Source organism: Gymnoscopelus microlampas (assembly GCF_963454915.1).
Source record: "Gymnoscopelus microlampas genome assembly, chromosome: 20".
Taxonomy (NCBI): Eukaryota; Metazoa; Chordata; class Actinopteri; order Myctophiformes; family Myctophidae; genus Gymnoscopelus; species Gymnoscopelus microlampas.
In genome coordinates this window covers 45016549-45041638 of record NC_139957.1, presented here as the reverse complement: position 1 = coordinate 45041638, position 25090 = coordinate 45016549, and the positions used below count along the sequence as shown (strand labels likewise).

Below are 25090 nucleotides of genomic sequence, written 5' to 3'. Positions count from 1 at the left end.
TCCATTTCATTCTTGCTGACACTTTTCTCCACCCTGCTTGCACTCTTTTCTTCACGTCTTTTCTGCACTCTCCATTGCTTTTTAGATAGCCGATCTGCAAGCTTGTAGATCGGCTATTTCAAATAATTGATGTATAGGGTTTATATTAGGCTATATTAACACATGTTTCTGGGGACCCCCTTAAGGACACCTGACCCCAATCTGAGAATCACTGTGGTATTTTCTACTGTGATTACAGGTCAATCATATCAGTATGAAGGAGAGCTGTATTTGTTCTTTATCAAGCCACTGCAACACACGTTATTCAGGCTTTTTTAAATATTTTCTGTATTCACATGCAAGTAGGGACATGGTGGCGTCACAAAGCAAACAAGCACTGGTAGTAAGTACTTCTAGCTTATGCTGGATCCAGGGTGCAACTCCCTGCAGCGCTGCTGTGCCCTGCTGACTGTCTCACCTTTGTCCTGTTATGTATGTTTACATGAAATGTTATCACTCAATTCATTGTTATGCTGTCCAGTTAACAAATTAACAAGGATGGTTGACAACTGTGTGCAAAGAGGCTGTGTTTTCAGATCAGCTACAGTTGTCTGAGAGTTGTTCATTGTTGGTTGACGGAGCCCGGGATCGAACCCGCGACCCGTGGCATAACAGAGTCCAGTTAACAAATTAACAAGAACGGATGACAACTGTGTGCAATGAGGCTGTGTTTTCAGATCAGCTGCAGTTGTCTGAGAGTTGTTCATTGTTGGTTAGCGGAGCCCGGGATCTAACCCGCGACCCGTGGCATAACAGAAACACATGGCTACTAGACATGCAAATCACATGCAAATATGCATGAGACATGCAAAGGAGGGACCCTCCCCGATTTGATCACGTGACAGGGCTCGGCCAATGGCTTCGCAGGACGGAAAGCACTACGGTACGACCGATCCCCGTAAAACATGTGAGTACTTCTTGACGTGAAGAGGCTTGCATAATCGTTGCTGTCAGGCAGAAACCTCTTATCTCCATAGTTTAACTTTTTGTGTTTTTTTCGCAAATTAAGGCCAACTTGATCACACTACAGCGTCATACAAAAGTATCAAAATTAGCAGATCTACAAGCTCGTTTTGAGCTTGTAGATCTGCTGCTTTTTGATTTTTGGGGGGGAGCAACATAAATTACCACAAAGTCAATAATGAGTCAATCTTTTATTCATTTGGTTTCCACGCAGTATAATAATAATAACAATAATAATAATAATATTAATAACAATAATAACAACATGATCTTGCAATAAATACATTCAAATGAACAATGACGTTACAGGGACAACGTCAGAGTCAGAGTGTGGGAAACAGTTATTTATTTTTTTATGTTTTTGCTTTACACATTTATACCCATTTTTCTCCCCCATTTATGCCAATGACTTCCTCCCTACTTGCGCAACTCACTCAGCAGTAAACAAACCAACATACTGTGTAAGTGTATACAGTACATGGTATCTGCACAAATTTACAATTTAGAGACTTTTAAGACCTTTTTGATATCTCTAAAATGATCAAATAAAATCACCATTACTGCATCAAAAGTAATCAACAAACTATACTATACACACTGGCCAAATTGTCTAAATATCCAAGAGAGAAAATATTGTGAAAATCTACAATTTTCACAATATTTATCTATGGAACCGAGTCAAACTAAATGTAATGCCTCAACTCCTATAATTCCAAGTGCTTGCCAGGGTGGGGGGCCCCCAGTTAAAATAGGATTATTTTGGGGGGTCCCCACTTCAAATATGATTATTTTTGGGGGGTCCCCAGTTCAAATATGATTATTGTGGGGGTCACGGTCAAGGTTGAGAACCACTGTAGTAGTAGAGTGTCAGCAGGCTATCTGAGCCATGTTCAGACTAGAAACATTACTGTCCATCATCCTCTGTCTGAGGTGGTTGGCAAAGTCCACCTGGGTCTGAGACAGCACCTTGTTTATGATGGCCTTGGGGATCCAGCCCTGGAGGAGAGACACACAACACAAAGACTGATCAACTTGGATGTTTGACAACAGTTCATCGAAAAGAATCTATTTAACCTATTATGAAAAATAGTCAATAAAATAAAACAAACAATATATATACAATCGATTTTCTTTCCAAATGATTTAAAAAGAATGAAAATAGCCCATAGATTTAAATTCCCATGACAGGAGTAAAAAGTAAAGCTGTTAAGTACATACCTTTAGATCCAGGCTCAGTAACCAGGTGAATTGAGCCTTATTGGGGTCTTCAGCAGAGGGCTTCAGAACTATACAGGTAGGACCATTCTCCGCCCTGCAAAATACAATGGTCAGTGTTCATCAGTTTCTATTGGACCAGACAGACAGACAGACATACAGCTAAAACCCCAGCATCAGTGTTGTGGGGAAAACCTAAGCAGAAAATAGCAGATTGACATGTCGATCTGCTATCAAATGCACCAATTTTCACGATCTTTCAAATAGCTCGGTGCCACACTATGAGCTTGTAGATCTCCTATTTTTGAATAGCCAAAGTATAACATATGGTTAAAGTGGTTAAAATTATTGTGACGCTAATTTGATAACTAATTGGAACTAATTTAGCTGGGGACCCCTGGTACCCCCCCCACACCAAGGACCCCACTTTGAGAACCAATGCTATAGGCCTGAGGGCCTCAGGCTGTCGATCGGCTATTTTCCGTGACGGCCTTCCCCACGATGACAGAGAACAGAAAAGAACACTAGACTAGCGCAGAGCCCTGAGGTACTCCGGTGGTGGTGACACCTACCTGACCACGCCCCTCTGCTGGGGCATCTCAGGGTGCTGGGTGGACATGCCCGCCAGGAAGCAGGTGGAGCCCCGGCGCTTGGCACAGCGGACGCTCACAAAGTCGCGCGGCCCCACCACGTTGCCGGGGGTCTCTGCCGACACCTCGTGAGTCACCATGGTCTCCCGACCGATCTTCTGGAGGATCTGGAGACAGCAGAGGAGAAACCTATGTCATTGTAGTGTACATACACAGTGGCGTGCACAGACATTTTGAGGGGCAGGTGCTCAAGTAAATTATACTTTTTTTTGTTTACTTGGTCTGCTCTTTTTTTCCCCTCTACACCTATACCTCTTTGCCAAAAATAGCCGATCTACAAGCCCACATTGTAGATCGGCTATTTTTGGCTAAAGTTCTCCTCAGAAAAGGGATGCTAGGTTTCGAGTGGTTACAGTAAAAAGAAAAATCTCACATAAAGATTTGGTGGACCCCCTGTAGTAACTCTGAGGACCCCCTAGGGGTCCCGGACCCCCTGTTGAAGACCCCTGCTGTAAACTGAAGGAGAAAAAAACGTTTTTTTTCCTTTTTTTCAAAAGGGCACTTCTGGTCAAGAGGGCAAAGGGCAGGTGCTCTAGCACCACCTAGAGTCTATCTGTGCACGTCCCTGTGTACATACATACTGCAGCCGCACAGTATGGTATATGCTTGGTATTATTTGGTCTGTAGGTGTGGGTTAAGCAAGGGATAATTGACGGCTCGCCGGCCGTTGTTGAGAAATAACTCCCGACAGGATGATTAAACACAGAGGCGAAGCACAGTGGTGTAAGAAGTACTCAGATATTTTACTTAAGTAAAAGTAGTAATACCACAATATCAAAATACAAGTAAAAGGCCCGTTTTCAAAATGTTACTTGAGTAAAAGTACAAAAGTATTGCCATCAAAATATACTTAAAGTACCAAAAGTAAAAGTACTAAAGTGTTTGAAAATAGCAGATCTACAAGCTCACAAGAGTATAAGTAAAAGTACTGCAAACTGGAAATACAGTAAAGTAAAAATTACCTCAAAATTTTACTTAAGTACAGTACTTGAGTAAATGTACTTAGTTACTTTCCACCACTGGCGAAGCATGACAGTTCTAAATGTTTGTCACCTTGACTTGTTTGACGCTGGGGTTCCAGTCTCCCATCTGCTCCATGTTCTCCACCAGCTCTCCATACAGCCTGTGTGAAGGCTGGTCCAGCACCACCTCCAGCCTGAACACCTTCCCCACGTCAGGCAGCACTTTACTGAGAACCTTATCCCCGTTGGCCTGGTGGTGATGGAGGAAAGAACAACACTTTACTGAGAACCTTATCCCCGTTAAGGATAATTCCTTTTAACAGGTCGTTCATGAAAGTCCTTGCGGTCTTGTTTCCAATGAGAACCTGTGAGCAATTAGGGGTTAAGAGTCTTGCTCAGGGACAAATTTCATTTCATCGACACATATGCTGACCTGGCCTGGAATCGAACCTGGGGCAACTAGGGCCTCTGGCTCCCTAGGTGGGCTCACTAACCATTCAGCTATGGCCGCTGGCCTGGTGGTGATAATAGCATAACTGCCTAACTCATATTTTTTATGTTTTCAGGAGCGACAAAACAAAACAAAATCACTTTCTGCCTAAGTCACCTAGATCAGTGGTTTTCAACCTTTTTCGCATCAAGGACCACCAAATTCACACATATTAGCCCACGGACCCCCCATTTGAAAAGATATGCCAGGGACTCAACCGTTTAGGTTTATTGGGGGTCCCAATCTACACTGTATAACCATCATCAGTGTTCATTTAACTCTGAGAGTGTACAAATGGAACCAAATGGACCCGTTAGGGTCCATTTGGTTCCATTTGTACACTCTCAGAGTTACAGACATATAAGGGTCAATTTGGTTGCTAACTATTAATTTGGCTGGGAACCCCCCTGGAACCCCATCAAGGACCACTGGTGGTCCCCGGACCACTGGTTGAAAACCCCTGACCTAGATGACTAGATGAAAGTAAAAAAAACGATTTTCTTTCCTAAATCATGTTTATCTGCCTTTATTTATATCTGCCTAACTCTACTCTTCTAAGACTGCTGATTCATAACAAGCCTGTTCTTGAACGCTTGTTACATTCAAAATAATTTCTGCCTAAGTTATTGCATAGGCAGAAATGCACTTTCTGCCTATGAAGTCATTTTGGAACGACAAGCATTCTGATTGGTTTAGGTACAGGGGTCTTCAACATTTTCAGGCCAAGGACCCCCTAGCTGAGAGAGAGATGAAGCAGGGACCCCCTCTGTATTGTATAAAAATTGGGTTTCAGATTTAACCGTTTTTGTTTACTTGGTCTTGTAGATCGGCTATGTATTAATACCATTACTTAGCTTAGAGCTTTATTCCAACGATAGAATCAAGGATAACGTCACAGAACATTTATACATGGAATTTCACTCACAGAAAATGTATACATGGAATTTCACTGGTTGTGGGCATGTCAAGGTCATTGTACTCAGCAAAAAAAACAAGTGATTCCACTCTGCTCATCAGCTGCAATGCACACATAATATCTACACATATTCTAGATAAATAAATAAATATATATTTGTTTGTTTCTTCTCTTTTAATCCATTAGTATTGAAACATGAAGTTTTCCTTATTGTTTGAGCATATTGTTGCATGAACAGTTGTTTCTCCACATGGGCTCTATTATTATATTGATCATATAGAGCACCGAAGTCTGACGTCACTGCCGCTAGAGGGAGCTGTTCCGCTGGTTAGTGGCTTTATTGTTTGTGATGATATCCCCATAGGGGAATCTTAGATCACATCATATAAAAACTGTGTTCCAAAAATAAACACACCACCCCGGCATTTCTGTCAGGGGCGTGGCTCTGCATCGTTTATGATATTCATTCATATTTGATACAGCCTGTTTCTATAGAGAATTGAATTAATTCTGCCCTAAAAGTCTTAATGTCTGTGTAACTGTATCCCTTTCATTGTCTCCGCCAGGAGACTATGTTTTCACTTTTCAAATTGTTAATAACGTATTCAATCGATCAATACCGTATCAGTCTAGGAAGATAGTCATTATCATTGTGTATCGTGATAAACCGGCCAAACCTCAACCCCTTCTTCGCTCCCTCCGTTGGCTTCCATTTACTTTTACATTTAATCATTGTCATACACAGGGGAATGTTGAGATTAAAATTCAATAACAAGTGGAAAATGTGGGATAAAAAGTGTTAGTCTTTGTTGGAAAAAAAAAGCATAGAACAACTACATTTGACAAAAAAGGTTAATTAAAAATTAAAAGTAAATAAAAACGGCTTTACAAAAAAAGGGGGACCTTATACTTTGTGTTTCGTTCAAGCTCAGATTATGTTGGCCTCTGCACGCCGTCTAAGACGCCAGTCTCGGATGACATAGGTCTCAGATGATGTAGGTCTCTTCAACCCTGCCCTTTGTATGGGTATCTTATACTTAGTCGTTATCGTAATGTCAGAACCAACGGTTAGGTCAAACCCTCTTCAACATTTCAAAACTCTCTAAGATCATTACTGAACATGTACTAAACTAACTAACTCAAATCATAGTCTTTGTCAATAGTTCCTACATAAGCCTTTTGGGTGGGGGAAAAAAAAAGTGTAAACTGAATATATTTTTATTTTTAAAATAATATGTTTTTATTGCACAATGCTTCTAAAAGTGTTGAATCTCGCCCCTCTAAATTACAATAGAAAGTGAAACTAAGACTAAAGCTGAGACTAAAACTAAAACTGAAATGAAACTATAACCAAGCCTTGAAAAAAGAGAAAATAAACTAGTAAACCCACTTAAAAAAAGATTTAAGTCAAAACTAAATAGAAATAAAAACTAATGAACAATTCTAAACTATATTAGATTCCTAGCCGGACTAGGTTGTATTATCTCCCCTCATTTCTTTACGGGCATCTTGTACATCAGTGCTTCTCAAGGTCGGGTCCAGGTAGACCCCTAGGGTTCTTTGAGTGGGTTCAAACTTCCAAATGGACCCAAACACTCTCGAGAGTTATTGGGGAGCGGGGGTCCTTGAAATGAAAAAGTTTGAGAACCACTGTTGTACATGTCCTGACGTTCCACGTTCAATATGTCCCTATGTTTGAGAGAAGGGGGGGGGGGGGGGGGGGGGTTTGGGGCTCTGCGGCTTCCGTGACCTCACGGTTTTCATCACGCAGCTTCATACTTCTCGGAGGAGAACCTCCTCTACCAGGGTTGGAGTCTGTCTTTCTGTTTGTCTACGCTTGTTTTTTAGCAAATAGATGTTTCTGTTGTTGTTTCGTATGGGTTGGGGTTTGCTATAGCCCCAAACACCAAAACCATCCACCATTTATTGTCTTGGTTTCTGGTGTATTTTTGCAGTCGGTTTGTTGGTCCCCTCCCCTAACCCTGTTTGTCCTCCGGGTGGTAACGGGTCTTAACCCACGTGAGGCCAGGTCAATTCAAACAGGGTTCGGGTCGTGTACAAGCTGCCTCGGCGCGACAAGCCCAACCAACTCCTGCCGCTGTGCATGGAAAAAGCTGCGGCCAACGCAAGCATTCCATGCCAGCGGCGCGAGACAGACCCCAGGCGCACCAGGGAAGAAACAGATTATGGGCCCCTTAGATAACTGGGCATTCATTTAGTGGGCCCCCATGTTTTGTCCTCACTGGCACTGTTTAGTAGTTGTTGGTTCCCCAAAGCCAAGAACAAAGTAAAGTACTCTTTCTTTACAATGACAGTCTGAGGTTGCTATTAGACGGGGCATGTCAGCATCCATGCTCAAACATCTAATGTGTGCAAAATCTCTGAATTCTCCATCGCAGTGGTTCTCAAGGTAGTTTGTTGAGGGAGTTCCAAATTGGACCCCTACTGGTCTGTAACTGTGAGAGTGTACGGACCCTTACTGCACATTGTCAGAGTTATGGGGGTAAAAAAGAGTTTGAGAACCACTGCTCCAGTGGGTTTGCGCGATGCGTCGCGCTACACTTCTTGTTTTGTAAAGAAGTCGAGGGCAGAGAATCATGGTTGGTAAAGTACTGTGGTGTCACTAAAGCTACATAGCATAGCAGCCTATTCCTATGCCGACTAGTTATCGTTGTGTAGTCCTATGATCAACGTGTCCTGTGAAAATTCACAAGACTTCTCACGGCTAAAACAGCCGTTCTTTCATCGAGGCGCGCGAGCCGAGCGATCCACATCACATGCTCCACCAGTCCGTCGCACTTTCAGAGTTTCCGCCGTAGCTGTCGCTGCTGTAGTAGTTGCTGCGCTTTCCTCCTCCGTGGCCGGCGGTGTTTCGCCCGCCGCCGCCACGGCCTCCACCACCGCCACCGCCACCGTAGGAGCCGGGACCGGCGGATGACGTCTGACGGTAGTCTTTAGCCCCAAAGCCACCGGTGAACCTTTTGGAGCGGCCGCGGTTGTTGGACTTGTGCTGGTGATCAAAGGCCGTACTCTCCAGCCAGTTCGGGACCTCCTGCTTGGCCTCTTGCAGGATGTCCAGCAGGTCCTTGGTGATGTTGCTGTTCTTGTCGTTGAAGAACGACGTGGCCTGGCCCAGGTTGCCGACGCGTCCCGTACGTCCGATGCGGTGGACGTACTCCTCGATGTCGCTAGGCAGGTCATAGTTGATTACGTGCTTCACGTTGGAAATGTCCAGACCCCTGGCCGCCACGGCCGTGGCCACCAGGATGGGACAGCGTCCTGTGCGAAAGTGATGCAGAGCCTCCTCCCGGTCCTTCTGGGATCGGTCCCCATGGATGCTGGTGCATTCGTAGCCCTCATGGTACAGGAAATCCTCCAGCTGGTCCGCCTTGCTCTTGGTTTCCACAAACACCAACGTCAGAGAGTCTTTGGGCGTGGCGTTTAAAAGGTCCAGGAGGAAGGACCTCTTGTCGCCTTCCTCCACCCACTCCACCTTCTGGGTGATGTTTTCGGAAGTAGAGCCGACGCGCCCCACGGCCAGGAAAATGTAGTCCTCGAGGAAGTCACGCGCAAGGATCTGGATCTCCTTAGGGAAGGTGGCGCTGAACATCATGGTCTGGCGTTGGCCTTTAGGCGGCATTGTATCCTGCTCCACGATGCGTCGGATCTGCGGCTCAAAGCCCATGTCCAGCATCCTGTCAGCCTCGTCGAGCACCAGGTAGTGACAGTTCTCCAGGCCGATCTTGCCCCTCTCCATCATCTCCACCAGACGACCGGGCGTAGCCACCAACAAATGGCAGCCCTTCTCCAGTTCCCGGATCTGCGTCACAAAATCGGCGCCGCCGTACACCACGCGGGGCTGCACGCGGGAGCGATAGGAGAACTTCCTGGCCTCTTCGTGGATCTGCAGGGCCAGCTCTCTGGTGGGAGCAAGCACCAGTGAGAGGGGGTACTGCTTCCGCTGTCTGCCGAACCGGCCGTTCTCCTGGCGTCTCGCGGCGTCTCCGGGCCCCTCGGTGAAGATGTGACTCAGCACCGGCAGCAGGAAGGCGGCGGTCTTACCGGAGCCGGTCTGGGCACAAGCCATCAGGTCTCTCTTGTTCTTGATGATGGGGATGGCGTGTTTCTGCACCGGTGTGGGCCGAGTGTAGCGCGTCAGGTTGATGTTGCTCATGAGGATCTCCCCCATCTCCGCGTCCTGGAAACTCTCGATGTGCGGCGGGCAGTCGTTTCCGGTGGCGTCGACCGGGATGTCGTCGTATTTCTCAAAGTTGATCCCGGTGTTGCCCCCGGAGAACAGCTCGTGCTCCAGGCGCTCGTTGGGGGGAAGGGGTTTGGACCAAAGCTCCTCGTCTTCCCAGCCGCTGTTTCCTCCTCCTCCTCCACCGTTCCAGCCCCAGTGGTCATTCTTCCCTCTTTTGCTCGCTCCGCGGTCATTGGCGAATGCAGGCTTGTTGCCTCCCCTATCGTTTCGTCCCCCAAAGCCGTCCCTGGGAGGAGGTCCTCCCCCTCCTCCCCAGGCACCACCATCTCCAAAGCCTTTGCGGTCGTTGCGAGGGGCCGGTCCGCGACCTTCGAAGCCCCCGTTGGTGCGGCCGTCGTTTGAACGGCCGTTGTTGCCGTACCCTCCGTCCCACCCGGGCGAGTCGTGCTTGGAAGCTTCCTTGTTCCTCAGGTGGGGCGGAATGTAGCGCCTGTCCGTGACCGGTCCCGCGGCCAAGTTCGAGTCCGGGGGAGCAAGGTGTTGCTTATCGACCATGCTCATAACTTAAATGCACTCAATTAGACACAGATCTTCCTATTTATAGAATATGTAATAAGTACATGACTGATGTCATAGTCCTGACATCAAAAATTACTTACATCATATCACTTTTTTTCACTGCAGCCTTTTGGCTGACGGTAAAATGGTCAGATGGGTGGGCCGCGAACACTTCTTGAGATTTTCTCAAGTGGGCCCTGTCATGGATGACAGACATGACTGATTGTGTGTGTGTGTGTGTGTGTGTGTGTGTGTGTGTGTGTGTGTGTGTGTGTGTGTGTGTGTGTGTGTGTGTGTGTGTGTGTGTGTGTGTGTGTGTGTGTGTGTGTGTGTCCAGGGCTAATCTCTCGCAGACCGCTGTACTGATAAAGAGGAAGATTTCTTGTGCACACTGCCAGTAGGCAGTAGGCCAAGGAACTATACCTTCACCACAGATTTTGAGTGGTGCCAACCACTCCTATATCTGACTTTGTCTGTGTGTCCGGGTGTGTGTCCAATAAACAAACACTGATGACAACATCAATACGGGGCTCATCAAAGGCACCACTCTCTTCACACGGGGTGTGATTTTTGGGCGGTGCAACCGCCCCTATATGTGAGGTTTGGAATTTGCACCCCCCCACCAGTGTACCCCCCTAACCCTGCACCGTGATTGGCCACCATGACTCTATTCAGGACTGTGATCGGCTAGAATCACATGACACATGTGCAGGATCCTGCTCTATACCTGACTTTGTCCGTGTGCGTCAACGTTCTGATTGGTCAGGTGCGTCAACAAAGTGATTGGTCAAGCTTCACATGACACGTGGCTATAAACACATTATAAACATATATCGATGACAAAATATATCAAAGGCGCCGCTACCTTCACACAGGGTGTGTTTTTTTTTTTAAGTGAATCACTTCCATCACTGTGATGACCACAACAAGTCTGTCCCCCTTTCGTCATAGAAGGGACATAGAAGGGACACACGTCATGCGAAGCCCGGCCATTCAGATTTCAACCACCAGGGGTCTGGCAGTACCAGGTCTCCTGGTTCTAGTTTTAATAATCAAATAATCTAAATTGACACAAATGCGTTCCCAGGTCTTAATGGATTAAACTTGATTTTATGACCTTAGTAATCATTGTCATAAATACTTGCTATGCTTTCAGTCGAAGTACTGACCATCCATGGATATGCGTTTTTTTGTTGAATTAAGGTCCCGTTACTTTTTAAATTGATGATCACGTGGGCTAATGCTTCTAGGGATTCTACTGGCTCTACTGAGTGAAGACCCGCCCTCACTGGCCTTCCAGCCAATAGCATCCGTTTCCGGTTACGGACCCAATCTATAGTGAAAATAGCAGATCTGCAAGCTCACAACGCGTCGCTTCGCACCACGTTGAAAGCTTACAGATCTGCTATCTTTTACTACTTCTTAATATTTGATATTTTATTTTATTTTATAGGTCAGTGGTTCTCAAACATGTTCACGTCAAGGACCCCAAATTGTATTTTGCCACAGACCCCCATTTATAAAAAAAATGGTTGGGTCAGGATATAAAGACGAAACTGGCAGATATGGTCTGACCCGCTCAGTTGTGATTGGATTTCCCTGCAACCGAACTTGTGGGGCACCAATCAGGGCCCAGTATGCACATATGGGGCGGGTTTATCACCAAAGGCACTTTTTTTATTTGCCCCTCGGAAATGCAGGTTCCACAGAGATTCCAGACTAATATCTACGCAGTGATAGCTAGCCCCCATTTATGCCGCGAAGGTATGCTCCAGACATACTGACACGCAGAGATTTGGTGACTTATTTATATATAATAAACAAAAACATGATTTAAAAAATAAACTAGAAAATGTGCTCCTCGGAGCACAGGTCTCCGCCAGTACTGTTGCTGATTAATCCTGTCTTACCTCACTTCAAAAGATATAAATGATCTTTTGACGTGACACACCTATTTATAGGTCTCTATTTCATCATGCGTCTCGCTAGCCAATCAAAGCACACCCTTTCAACATATTGTCACGTGTCACGTGAAGCTTGACCAATGTTAGCTTGGTGGACACACGGAAGGACGAGAACGAAAAACATAGTCTCCTGGCGGAGACAAAAATATATATATTTTTTCTTCTTTAAACACTTAAATCCTATAGCCTACTTGGTCGACCGTAGTCGGTACAAAAACATCAACGCTTGAATGACCCGAGAGCCTCTCTAAGGTCTAACATTCACCAGGGTTGAGGGTTCGATTCCAGCACCACCACCACCACCACCCACCCTCTCGGTCAGAAGAACTTGACCCCCTTCACCTCCTCCATGGTGATGAGCTCCGCCTTGCCCTGCGCCTCCAGGGCCTGCAGCGCCCGCAGCAGCGTGCGCTCCTCCAGGCCGTGGAACTCCTGGCCCGCGGCGTGCTCGCCGTGGGCCAGGTCGTAGAGCGTGAACACGCAGTCCGCCAGGCCGTTCCTGCACACCCACTGGTGCAGCAGCTTGGCCCACTCGCCCGGGCGCCTCCACATCACCAGGCAGCGGGACTTGTTCTTGTCCAGCCACTCCAGGTTGCCCTTCCTCCGCAGCTCCTCCAGGACGACCCGCACGGCCTCCGTCGGGAGTTTCCGGTCGATCTTCTTGTTCCTGAACAGCGGGTTCTTCTCCTCCTGGACCACGTCCTCCTCCAGGAGGTCCAGGGTGTGGACCTTGTGGTGGCGGCAGTAGGACAGCACCAGAGAGCACCAGGCGACCAGCTGCTTGTGGCGGGTGTCTGCGTTGGGCTGGAGAGTGAAGAACGGCGGGAAGCTATACTGCCAGGGCCACTCGAAAGACATTACTGCTGTTGCTCCGACTGTTGTATCTCTTTCTCTCCCTCTCTCCCTATCACTCCTCCTCTCTGTCTCTCCTTCCCTCTCTCTCTCTCTCTCTCTCTCTCTCTCTCTCTCTCTCTCTCTCTCTCTCTCTCTCTCTCTCTCTCTCTCTCTCTCTCTCTCTCTCTCTCTCTCTCTCTCTCTCTCTCTCTCTCTCTTCCCACACGGTCAAGGCAGATGGTCACCCAGCCTAGAGGTTCAGGGGGAGTTCTTCGTTACTACCGTCGCAAAAACCAAAGTCCTGAGACAACTTGTTGTGATTTGGCTTTATTATGATAAAATGTACACACACCACCGTGTTTCTCAACGACAGGTCCGGGGACCACCGGGGGTCCTTATTGGGTCTGTAACTCTGAGAGCGTACAAATGGAGTCATTTGATGGTATCAGATTGGGGGTCTGTGGTCTAATGTATATAAAAACGTTGGTCTCCTTGAACTTAAACAACAGTTTAGCATCACTGAACTAAATAAACTATAACAGAACCTATCCTCAATGGTTAATCTAACAGACCCTGTAAAGCTCCAAATGGACCCCTGGTGGGCCCCAGGACCAGACGTTGAGGAAGCAGTGACTCACACGTTAAAGTACATGTGGAACAATGACAGAGGAATGAACACCTTTGAGGCACGGGGCACTAAACTAAACCTGTCAATCATAATAACGTATATGCCAACCTCGCCAGTGAATAATGTGATGTCATCAACATGATGTCATATTTACTTTCAAATACGGAGTTCCTCATGGCTCCACATTTGGGTTTGACTGGGTTTACTGCCTATACCGACTCGACTGTCTCCGCAATCAGTGTTGCCAGATTGTGCGAGAGAAATAAGCAACCGGGTCTAGGAAAACAAGCGCAAAAGACACGAGGCACTTTAGACTATTATGCATCGGCTAGTTGAAAATAGCAGATCTACAAGCTCAAGCGTTGTGAGAATATTCTGAATATTTTTACATTCTAACAGCACAAATTCTCCCTGTGGCACAAAACATTTTCATGAACATATTTGAGAGCCACTGGTTTAACTAATAATTAAATATTTAACTAATAATTAAACATTCTGCAAGCTAACCTAAATAAGCAACTACACTTTAGAAACAAGGCCAACAAACCGCAACATGCAACCGACCAATATGTACGAGCAATTTGACAGAAAAAAGAAGCCCAAAGTCACTTATAATAAGCCGACATGGCAATACTGGCCACAGTGCGGTGTTAAGGATATCAGAATAAGTTATCATGTTAGAACTCTTATTTCTGTATCAGTGTGGCCAGTTTGCAGTTGAGAGTATGAGCTCGGGGTCTATAGTGACCTGTGACATGGCCTTAGGTGTCACGGTTTGAGTCAGGGCAGATTGTAGGACCCAAGTGCAGGATAAGGCAGAGGTTGAATAGGTTAGTTCAAAGGTAGGAATTACAAATTATAAGAGCTGAACTCAAGATAGGATCACACATAACAGTTCAACAATGAACTAGCAACCAGAGCCATAAAGAGAGCTATGACACTAGCGTTGACTCCCATGGTAAGAATGGAATGCGGAAGTACTCTGTCTATCTCAATGAGATAGTTCCAATGTTTGGAACTATAGCCCATAGAGGCCCGCTGTGCGGCGAGATCAAAGCGTGACGTTACTCTATCTTCTACACTTTGCTAGCGACCAACCATTGGGCACAGGGAGGTATAAATTCACAAGGACTAACTAGACACAGCTGAACACAGCTGGACAATCAACACTGGGATAGGCTGGGAGACTAAGAGGACGCAGGAGGAGAACATGACCAATCACACGGGAGGTGAGACAAGACAGGCAATAGTAACAGGAAACAGTACTACACAATAAATGTACACAAAAGTAGGGCAACACAGGGTAACAAAACACAAGACTAGATACAGAACAGAACAAAGGCAAATATTGTACTTTTACTCCACTACAATTATTTTAAAGCTTTAGTTACTAGTTACTTTGCAGATATAAATTATTACATTATAAAACATACATTAACCACTTTGGCCTTATTTTATACATAGGCTATTTGAAAATAGCCGATCTACAAGCTCACAACGCGTCACATTGCGACGCGTTGTGAGCTTGAAGATCTGCTATTTTCAAACGTTTTAGTACTTTTACTACTTTAAGTATATTTTGATATCAATACTTTTGTACTTTTACTCAAGTAAATTTTGAATTCCGGACTTGTACTTTTAACAGAGTACTTCTACATTGCAGTAAGGATACTTTTACTTAAGTAAAACATTTGAGAACTTTTTCCACCACTGCAGATAGGTTAGGTACACAAATAGAATGAAGACATACTGCGTGTCACATGGGATGTCAGCTGTAGTCAGAGGTGGAAAAGGTACTCCCATTTTGACTTAAGTAAAAGTATCAATACTGCAAGATATAAATACTTTTTTACAAGTACTATTCGTGCACTAATACTAGTATACTAGTATTAATTCATTTCAATATACTAATACTAGTATTAGTATATTGAAAGGTATTGTCAGGTACATTTTCAGGTAGGTGACAACATTTTCAGCCAATCGGAATACCCACTTATCAGCTTCATGTTTATAGTGTTCCAGTTCCAATTGTCTATCCACTCTATCCTGATTGGATTACACTAACACTGGTATCCTGACCTGAAAATGCATTTTCTGTTCTATAAAGAGCTGGAGAGACATGGAGACTCCTGTTACTGAACAAACACTGTATAGCAATGAGTACTATCAGCATATAGAGCTATTTAACACTTATTTTGACCATCGAAAATCACTTACCCTACCTTTGAGTGCATATGTTTTTTGATTTCACATTCTGATTTGCGATAGAATGTGAAGAAACTGTTTGAAATTCATATGAATTATACAAGGGAAATGGTCATATTTATTGAATAATAATTTGTCACCCAAATATGATCCAGAAGTAAGTTGACTCTATACAGTTTGTATAATTTACTCACTATTTGCATATAAGTGAGTTCAGTAGCCCTACACACCATGTATGTTATCAATTCATTTGATTTGCCTTCAGGGTTAATGGGTAACATTTTTATAGGTTTACATATATGGGGAATACAATGATCAGTTTTGAAAAGGCCTTGGAATATGTATTACACAAATGTTTGGTTTTATTTATTTAACTACTCACAGCAACTGCAGACACCATTATTATATGTGTACTCAAGAGTTAAATTAATACTGAGGATTTTACAGTGTAGATTAGGGGTCCCAGAGATTTAAAAAAAGAAGACAAATAATATGATCTAATGCATATGAAACTCTGAGAGCGCACATATTGAACCAAAGCGACATTCTCAGAGTTAAAGGCACATAGGGGTCAGCTTGGAGCCCTGATGGTCCTCAGACCAAACATCGAGAACCAGTGGCCTAATGTAAATCAAACTGGGGGTCCTTGGAATTTAAAAAGGTTACAAATCCGAGGTTTTGAGGCATGACCCTATATTGTCACCTTGACCGTGTGACAAAGATACTGAGTGAACAGGTGTCACAAGAGACCACTACACCTCCATACTCCACCTCGTCCTCCTCATTTCTCTGTTTTCTCACTCCTTCCTCTCCTCTTTCCTCCTGCAGTCTCTCCCCGTCCTCCCTCTCTTCCTTCGTCGTCACCTCCTCTTCCTCGAGGGGTCTCTTTGGCTCCACTAGTTCTAGATCTTCTCCGGTGACTGTGAAGTCCCCTCCACAGCGACAGGTGTGTTGGTAGACCGAGTCCTCTTCGTCCCAGACCATGTCCTCCACAGAGACGGTAGAATCCACTGGTCCGTGTTGTCGCAGCTCCTCGGCTCTCCTCAGGAGGTCATATTTTGCCCTGGCGCAGTGGTCCCTGAGGACCTGCCAGGCTGCATGTGCTTCTAGAAACGTCCCCAGGCCAGACTTTGCTTCTGAAGAACCCGCAGCAGCACTCAGACGGTCTGGATGGTACAGTAAGGCCATTTGCTGATAGTTGTGTTTTAGTTGCTGTAGGGAGTCAGACGGGCTGGATCCTAAGACGCCATACAGGTCTGTTTCTGAAGATCCACCTGACATAGCCGAGCGAAAAGGTCTGTTGAAACTGTCGTTATAACCATCAAGGTTTACAAGCAGGGGACAGTAGTTAGTTAACAAGATGGGGTCTAATAATGGCGTAACCCAAATATGGATATGGCATATCGGTGTGGAATGTTCTGCATCAACGTTTCTGTGTTTACATAATTCAATTTGTAGCAAGGCGTGTTGTATTTGCAAAACAAGCTCTTTCAGCGCAATGCAATAATTTATATATACATCGAGGGCAAGCATGCGTGCGCGTTTCCCTGTTATGCCCATATATGAAGAGCCCTTAAGTCTCACCAAAACGATTGGTTGAAACATGTATTATACCATATTTGGAGATCAGACTGGGCAAGTGTTTCACTTGCCCACATAGGAGTTCACTGAACTCTCCCAAGTTGGTGCGTTATCAATATGATGTCATAATACAGACGTCACAGACTGACCTCCAAGTATGCTTTTTGTAGCGTGTGTTTTTCATGTGTTTTTCTGGTTCAAATCTGCTGTCGAGCCAATCAAACAAAGCTATGGGAAACTGAACTGGAGCAGGGAAACGGGTATGCCACACCTTTTGAAAATCAGGGACTACAAGTATGTATGCACAGAGCCTATTCCTCTGCTAAACGTTGGTGGTGGTTCATGTGGGTAAGACCTTACACGTCTGTCAATCTTGATGGTGTTCAGATGGAGCATTTGTTCAGTCTCAAGAGTAATTTAACGCTGAGGATTTTTACAGCATGGACACAAATATGGTATCAAATGATAAAATGTAGGTCCTTTTAAAGATCCCTGAAGGGAAATTGAGGTGTTACAGCAGCATCATTTGACAAAATAGATAAATAATCTACCCACCAGACACATTATACAGAAGTCTGATGGCAGTTGGCATGAAAGAGAGTCTGTACCGCTCTGTGTGAATGTTTGGGGGGAAATTGAGCATTTGGCTGTTGTGTTTCTGTTTGTCTGGTAGAGTATGTATTTATTTATTTTTGTCACTGTTTGAACAGAACAGTTTCAGTGACAGGGACGTCACATGTCCAGAAGCAGCACGCGCGGGTCTTCTACCACGGCTTTGATCTTGCGAAGGAAAGTAACCGCTTCTCTGCCATCGACGAGTCGGTGGTCGTAGGTCAACGCCACGTACATCATGGGACGGACTTCGACCTTGCCGTTGACGGCCACGGGCCTGTCGAAGATGCCGTGCATGCCCAGGATGGCAGACTGCGGCGGGTTGATGATGGGCGTCCCCAACAAGGACCCGAAAACTCCGCCGTTGCTGACGGTGAACGTGCCGCCGTCCATGTCCTCGATGGCCAGCTGGTTTTGGCGAGCTCTTTCTCCCAGATCATTAAGGGTCTTCTCGATGTCGACAAAGTTCATGGTCTCCACATTGCGGATCACAGGTACGACAAGACCCTTTGGAGTCGCCACGGCCACGCTAATGTCTACATAATCCCTGTACACGATATCTTTGGTCGCATCGTCAATAACGGCGTTGACGACCGGCTGGTCGGTCAGGGCGTGTGCCGCAGCCTTCACAAACGCCGACACGAAGCCCAGCTTGACGCCGTGTTTCTTCAGGAAGGCGTCCTTGTGGACACTCCTCATTTCCTGAACGTTGCTCATGTTGATCTCGTTGAAGGTTGTCAGCATGGCACAGGTGTTCTGAGCCTCCTTCAGCCTCTGGGCGATTCTCAGCCTCATGCGGCTCATCTTCACCCTGCTCTCTGTTCTGGCTCCTGCTGGTGAAGTAGGTGATGCAGCAGTAATGGGCTCGATAGCAGGAACAGGTTTGGCTTGTTGGGCAGCTCCTGCTGGCATGGCAGCGGGGCTAGGAGTAGGTGGGGAAGGAGGGCCTGGGGCTTCAGCAGCTGGGGAAGGGGCACGCTTGGCTGCTCCCGCTGCTCCTTTCCGGAGTTTGAAGAGGGGCATTCCTGCCTCTACCGTCGCTCCATCGGCCACAAAGAGGTCTTCAAGGACGCCATCCGCAGGTGAGGGTACTTGCATCGTGGCCTTTTCGGTCTCAATTTCACACACCACTTCATCTTCAGCCAATGAATCACCCACAGATTTCTCCCACCTTACATCGCCCTCTCTGATAGACTCCGGAAATGCTGGGGCTTTGACGACGATTACTTCACTCCGGTGAACAGCTGATGTTTTGAAGCATCTGGTGGGGAAGACATTAGCCGAAGACAGGGGCGGACGTAACCTGTTAGCCAATGAGAGGGGTGGACACAACTTTGCATTCCTGTAAACCACCCAGTTGAAGGTAGAGAGACCTGATGCACTCCGTCGAGTCAACTGGTAATTTCCCTGCCGCACCACTGATAGAGAGGGAGCGAGTGTACGATAAAGACATAGAGAGCGTGATAACATGACTGCCGTTGCTGTCGGGGCGTGGCAGCGACCAACTCCAAAGTATACTGAGACAAATAATGTGTGTGTGTATGTATCTCTCTTTTATGCCTATATATGGGCAATCTCCCCAAGCTGATTGGTTGAAGCACTCGCCCATATATGGAGATCCCTGATCTTTCTCAAGTTGGTATGTAAAATCAATATGACGTCATAGTGCTGATGTCATGACTGTCCTCCAGATACTCTGACGTCATATAACATTAGTATCCATGACAACGGGTACTGTGCTAGTGTTAATAAAGGTGAATATGATCTATTTTTTTATAATTTATGATGGTCGTACATAGCATACAGAGCTTGTGCTTAGTCTATTTACTTCTAACTCTATAACTGAATATGTCAGGGTTTAGCCGTTTATTTCAGACAGCCATGCAAACGAAATGCCTCACGACCAACGTAACGACGGGGTTTCACGTGAAAAACATTTTACGCGGGTTTCCAGCATGTGGATATGCGATGAAAGTCGCGTCCAAAGATAAAAAGGGCTCAGGCATGATGGCCAAAGGAGAGCGGAGAGGCCCAGAGGTGTGCACAGACCCCGGGAGGCTTGCGTCGTACGCTGTGGGAGTAAACATCTTTAAGCAGGAAGAAGACCCTGAGTTGAAGCCCCCCGGGGATTACCCCGAGTGGCTTTTCCAAGTGGACCTGGGTTCTCCTAAGAAACGGCAGAAATTGGAGCAAGACGACCGGACGTACTGGAAGGTTCTGAGGAAGGTTCTGAGGAAGGAGAATATGTGGCGATTAAACAGATTACATAAAGGAATCAACCTGTGGGTCGGGACCCCAGGGGTGTCCCTACATGATATTTGGGGGGTCCCCAGATGACATTAAAGTGGCAATTTAAGGACATTTTTAATAAAAAAAAAAAAGATTTGAAATGAAACTAGAAAAAGTGTTCCTCGGAGCACAGGTCTCCGCCAGGTCAGGTAGGTTATTGTGGCCTCCTGGTGGCGCTATAATAGGCCAATGTGAAAAGGGTGCCATTTCTTTTTAGGTCTTGCATGGCAATAAAACACTGCATTCATGATTTGATGCATTTTGTTCAAAAGATGTATTTTGCTAAATTAACCTGCTGGTGGCGCTATAACAGGCCAATGTTAAAAGGGTGGCATTTTGTCCTCAACAGTGTGAATGTGCGTGCAAAGTTTGACCGCAATCGGACGCTGCGTTCATGACTTGCGGCATTTTGTTGAAAACAAGCCACTACTGCAAACTTTAGATGTGAATCTTAGGCAATCAGGATGGAATATGATAAATGAAACAGATCCGGCTTGATCATATGACTATAGAGATCATGAAATTCGGATAAAATCGGAAGGAGTAATATAAAGAAATATGTTTCACATAAGTCGGCCTCCTGGTGGCGCTATAAAAGGCAGATGTGAAAAATGCAGGGCAAAGTTTTTTCCTTGACCTCTAGGGTGTGCGCTTACAGAGTTTTACACAGATCGGTGCAGTTATCGGTAAAAACACAAATGGGCCTGTTATAGCGCCACCATGAGGCTGATTTGAACATTTTCAAGTGGCATTTCTTCCTCGGCCTAATGGGAATGTGCGTGCAAAATGTCATGGAAATTGCATGCTGTGTTCATGTTTTGAGGCATTTTGTTCAAAAACGGAGCACTCCTACAAACTTTGGAAGCCATTTTTAGCCAATCAAGATGGAATATGAAAAATCTAACAGATCAGTCTTGATCACCTGACTATAGAGATCATGTGTACCAATTTGGATCAAATCTGAAGGCTTAATATAAAAAAATATGTTTTACATAAGACGGCCTCCTGGTGGCACTATAAAAGGCAAATGTGAAAAATGCAGGGCAAAGGTTTTTCCTTGGCCTCTAGAGAGTGTGCATACAAAGTTTTACACAGATCGGGACAGTTATAGGTAAAAACACGAATTGGCCTGTTATAGCGCCACCATTAGGCTGATTTGAACATTTTCAAATGGCATTTCTTCCTCTGCCTAATGGGAATGTGTGTGCAGAATTTCACAGAAATTGCATGCTGTGTTCATGATTTGAGGCATTGTGTTCGAAACAGAGTACTCCTGCAAACTTTGGAAGCCAATTTTTGCCAATCAGGATGGAATATGAAAAATCTGAAATGAGCCGTTTCTTTTAATGACTATAGAGATACTGTGTACCGATTTGCAGGAGTTTTGGCCAAAATCTGTAGGAGTATTGTCCAAAAATGTGTTTTACACAAATCGGCCTCCTGGTGGCGCTATAAAAGGCCCATGTGAAAAATTTGGGGCAGACGTTCTGCTCTGTCATCCAGGGAGTGTGTGTGCACAGTTTCGCTGCAAGCAAGCCAACGGTGCCGGAGATTAGCTGTACAGACAAGACAGCATGACACACGGACGGACGGACGGACAGGGGGTAAAACATACTCTCTCGCCATGCCTTTCGGCCTGGTGGAGACAATAAAAAAAGTGAAAATGAATGTCATGGAACCTTTAACCACTTTAGCCCTATTTTACATAGGCTATTTGAAAATAGCAGATCTAAAGCTCATTTTTTGAGCTTGTAGATCTGCTCAAAAATGGTACTTTGAGTACATGTTGACGCCAACACTTTTGTACTTTTAATCTAGTAAAGTATTCTATATTGCAGACAGTATTAATTGGTACTTTTACTTAAGTAAAGAATTTGAGTACTTTTTCCCACCACTGGGTTTTTAGCATTGGGTCTTCAACGGGGTGTCCGGGACCCCTAGGGGGGACCACCAGACTGAGTCATTCTCACCCTGCCTGAACCATCCATCATGTGCCAACCTCTAGATGATGTGCTGTAGCAGCCATTCATGAATAATTAGTGGGTGCAGCTGTTGTTTTGCAGCAGGTTGAGGAGGATTAGCAGGCAATAAGCCTGCACTGTGTGATACCTGTATGGCACCAGGACATTAACCCATTGAGACCAGTAAGGGAACGCATCCGTGGTCATTTTAAGATTTCTTTGGCTATTCAAACAAGACCAGGAGACCTGGTTCTGCCAGACCCAGAATAAGTACTTTACAAGATCAGAGCACTACTTCACGGCTAAGCCGGACTTCAAATGACGTGTCAGCCTGTGTCCCTTTTCAGAGGTCCCTTCTATGCCCATGTATGGACGAAAGGGGGACAGACTTTTATGGCTGAGGCCTGAGGGAAAATGGGACATGCCCATGTATGGACGAAAGAGGGACAAAGCCTCATGTAGGCCGACCCTTTGGGTCTGGCAAAAAATAGCAGATATACAAGCTCACAGCGCAGCACCAAGTGCCGCGCTATGAGCTTGTAGATCTGCTACTTTTTTGAGAAAAATCGTGAAAATGTGTGGTATATATATATATATATATATATATATATATATATATATATATATATATATATATATATATAAATAAAAATACATTATTTTACTCAAATCTTTGCTTCTGGGGGTCCCTGGAACAACATATTTTCAGATCGGGGTCCGTGGCTAAATACATATCATTTTGGGGGTCCTTGACATGAAAAAAGTTTGAGAAAAACTGATATACATATATTCAAAGATTTTCCCAATTTTTCAAGATTTTTCCAAAACAACTTGTAGAGTGCCACGCTATGAGCTTGTATATCTGCTATTTTTGAATAGCCTAAGAAATCAAAAAATGACACACAGATGCGTTCCCGGTCTTAATGGGTTAATATAGCCAGGGAATTAATGAGACACGATGAAAGAATGATAAAGAACGGCTCTTAATTACAGGAATCATAATATCCTCTAGTGATGAGCATGATTCTGGCAAAGTATGGATGGATCATGAAAATGAATGAATCCCCCACCTGCTACATGTTACCATCACTCCAGATGACTTAAATGACGGAGAGCAACATTTGGTAGAACTAGACTTTAACGTCATCATTGAGATTTGATCATAAAAAATAATGCATCCACTGAAATTAAATGCATCCTCTGAAATAAACCAACACTAATTATAAAGTGAGTGAGAATGCAGCCAGTCTGAACCTGACATGCTAGCATGAACAAGGCAAGCAAGACGCAGGAAACCAATATATTTATATCGAATAATCGAGACAATTTCATGATACGATACAATTAACAATATATTGGGCAATATTATGCCCATAATATATGGAGGTCCTCGAGCTCTCCCCGCACTTGGTCGAAACACTTGCCCATACATGGACATCCCCGAGATCCTGTCAAGCTGGTGTGTCATCGATATGATGTCATAGCTGTGAGGTCATGACATACATACTGTGGTACCCCGCTGACAACACATATTGCGCGGCTTATCTAGCGGTTTGAACCACGCGAAGAGTGAAATTACGGCGCAGAAGAATATTACGATATAAAACCTCCATAAAAGGTCAGTAAACATGGCGGCTGGTGCAGCCGGGTTCCAGCGATGGGTTCAGGCACTGACCAGAGGGAGGAGAGGACCTGAAATTCCAGCCCTCGTGTCGGGCAGCCGAGCAGCCTCCTCCTTCTCCTCCTCCGGCCGTTCCAAGGACATGCTTCCCGGGCCGTACCCCAACACCCCCGAGGAGAGAGCCGCCGCGGCCAAGAAGTACAACATGACCGCCGAGGACTACCGACCTCATCCCGACAACGGCGAGGGCTACGGCGACTACCCGAAGCTCCCGGACCGATCGCAGCACGAGCGAGACCCCTGGTACGCCTGGGACCACCCGGACCTGCGGAGGAACTGGGGGGAGCCCATGCACTGGGACTTCGACATGTACACCAGGAACCGCGTGGACACGTCCCCCAGCCCCGTCCCGTGGCACACCATGTGCAGATATCTGCTGGGCTTCGTGGGCTTCATGGCGCTCATGTTCTACCTGGGGGAGAGGTTCCCGGCGTACCAGGCCGTGGCGCCCAAGCAGTACCCGTACAACGACCTGTATCTGGAGAGAGGAGGAGAGCCCGACAAACAGCCTGGTGAGGAAGTCAGACATTATGAAATATAATCATGTTTGTTGGAAGGGGAAAAAAGCTGTGCAGTTTCACTAGGAATACGGTGACCGGACATCCCGGTTGTCCCAGTTTCAAGCTGGGTTTCCCCTGAGTCGTGACAAATATCTGTTAAATACAACAAAAATCACACCTGTGTGAAGGTAGCGGCGCCTTTGATACATTTTGTCATAGATATGTGTTTCTGACCAATCAGAACCTTGACGGGCCTGACCAATCAGAACCTCGACGGGCCTGACCAATCAGAACCTTGGCGGGCCTGACCAATCAGAACGTTGACGGACCTGACCAATCAGAACCTTGGCGAGCCTGACCAATCAGAACGTTGACGCAAAAGCCAGGTATAGAGGGCTAATATCCGCTCTAATCCTAAAGGTATAGAGCGGCTAGCACCGCTAAAAACAAGGGAACCAGGAGACCTGGTACTGCCAGACCCCTAGTGGTTGAAATCTGAATGACCGGGCTTTGCATGACGTGTGTCCCTTCTATGTCCCTATATGACGAAAGGGGGACAGACTTTTTTTGGCTGGGGCCGGGGGACAAAGTGACCATGCCCATGTATGGAGAAAACAGATACAAAGCCTCATATGTAAGCCCGACCCCTTGGGTCTGGCAAAAAATCAGATTTTCAACAATGACTTTTAAATTGTCCCAGTTTTCACCACAATTAAAATAACTAGGTACCTATGTTATACCCATTGTCAGAGTACCCGTTGTAACCAAGCCCCAGGACTGCAAGGATTATTATAGTTAAATGATATAGTTAATTATAATCTTGTTTTTGTGTGCCAGG

The 25090-nt window shown here is 45.6% G+C and overlaps 6 protein-coding genes across 6 annotated transcripts in view; 1 reads left to right on the top strand and 5 right to left on the bottom strand.

Moving 5' to 3' along the window:
• The window catches only part of LOC311036847 (CD209 antigen-like protein D), a 580951-nt gene that overhangs the window by 154163 nt on the left and 401698 nt on the right, over positions 1-25090 (bottom strand). The gene's annotated exons all lie outside the window — the stretch shown is intronic.
• Positions 1870-5948, bottom strand: LOC311036916 (steroidogenic acute regulatory protein, mitochondrial-like; the record flags this gene model as incomplete). The annotated part of the gene is made up of 5 exons (XM_084045926.1): positions 1870-1998; positions 2221-2314; positions 2790-2974; positions 3921-4079; positions 5913-5948. The coding sequence occupies 5 exons, from the start codon at positions 5946-5948 to the stop codon at positions 1870-1872; spliced, it is 603 nt and encodes a 200-aa protein (XP_083902052.1).
• On the bottom strand, positions 8009-9994 carry LOC311036915 (putative ATP-dependent RNA helicase an3; the record flags this gene model as incomplete). Its single annotated transcript, XM_084045925.1, has 1 exon — positions 8009-9994. The coding sequence occupies one exon, from the start codon at positions 9992-9994 to the stop codon at positions 8009-8011; it is 1986 nt and encodes a 661-aa protein (XP_083902051.1).
• Positions 12280-12819, bottom strand: LOC311035897 (vacuolar protein-sorting-associated protein 25-like; the record flags this gene model as incomplete). The annotated part of the gene is made up of 1 exon (XM_084044376.1): positions 12280-12819. One exon carries the CDS (start codon positions 12817-12819, stop codon positions 12280-12282), a length of 540 nt encoding a protein of 179 aa, XP_083900502.1.
• Positions 17942-19291, bottom strand: LOC311036332 (dihydrolipoyllysine-residue succinyltransferase component of 2-oxoglutarate dehydrogenase complex, mitochondrial-like; the record flags this gene model as incomplete). Its single annotated transcript, XM_084044963.1, has 1 exon — positions 17942-19291. The coding sequence occupies one exon, from the start codon at positions 19289-19291 to the stop codon at positions 17942-17944; it is 1350 nt and encodes a 449-aa protein (XP_083901089.1).
• On the top strand, positions 19790-24293 carry LOC311036914 (NADH dehydrogenase [ubiquinone] 1 beta subcomplex subunit 8, mitochondrial-like; the record flags this gene model as incomplete). The annotated part of the gene is made up of 2 exons (XM_084045924.1): positions 19790-20067; positions 23690-24293. The coding sequence occupies 2 exons, from the start codon at positions 19790-19792 to the stop codon at positions 24291-24293; spliced, it is 882 nt and encodes a 293-aa protein (XP_083902050.1).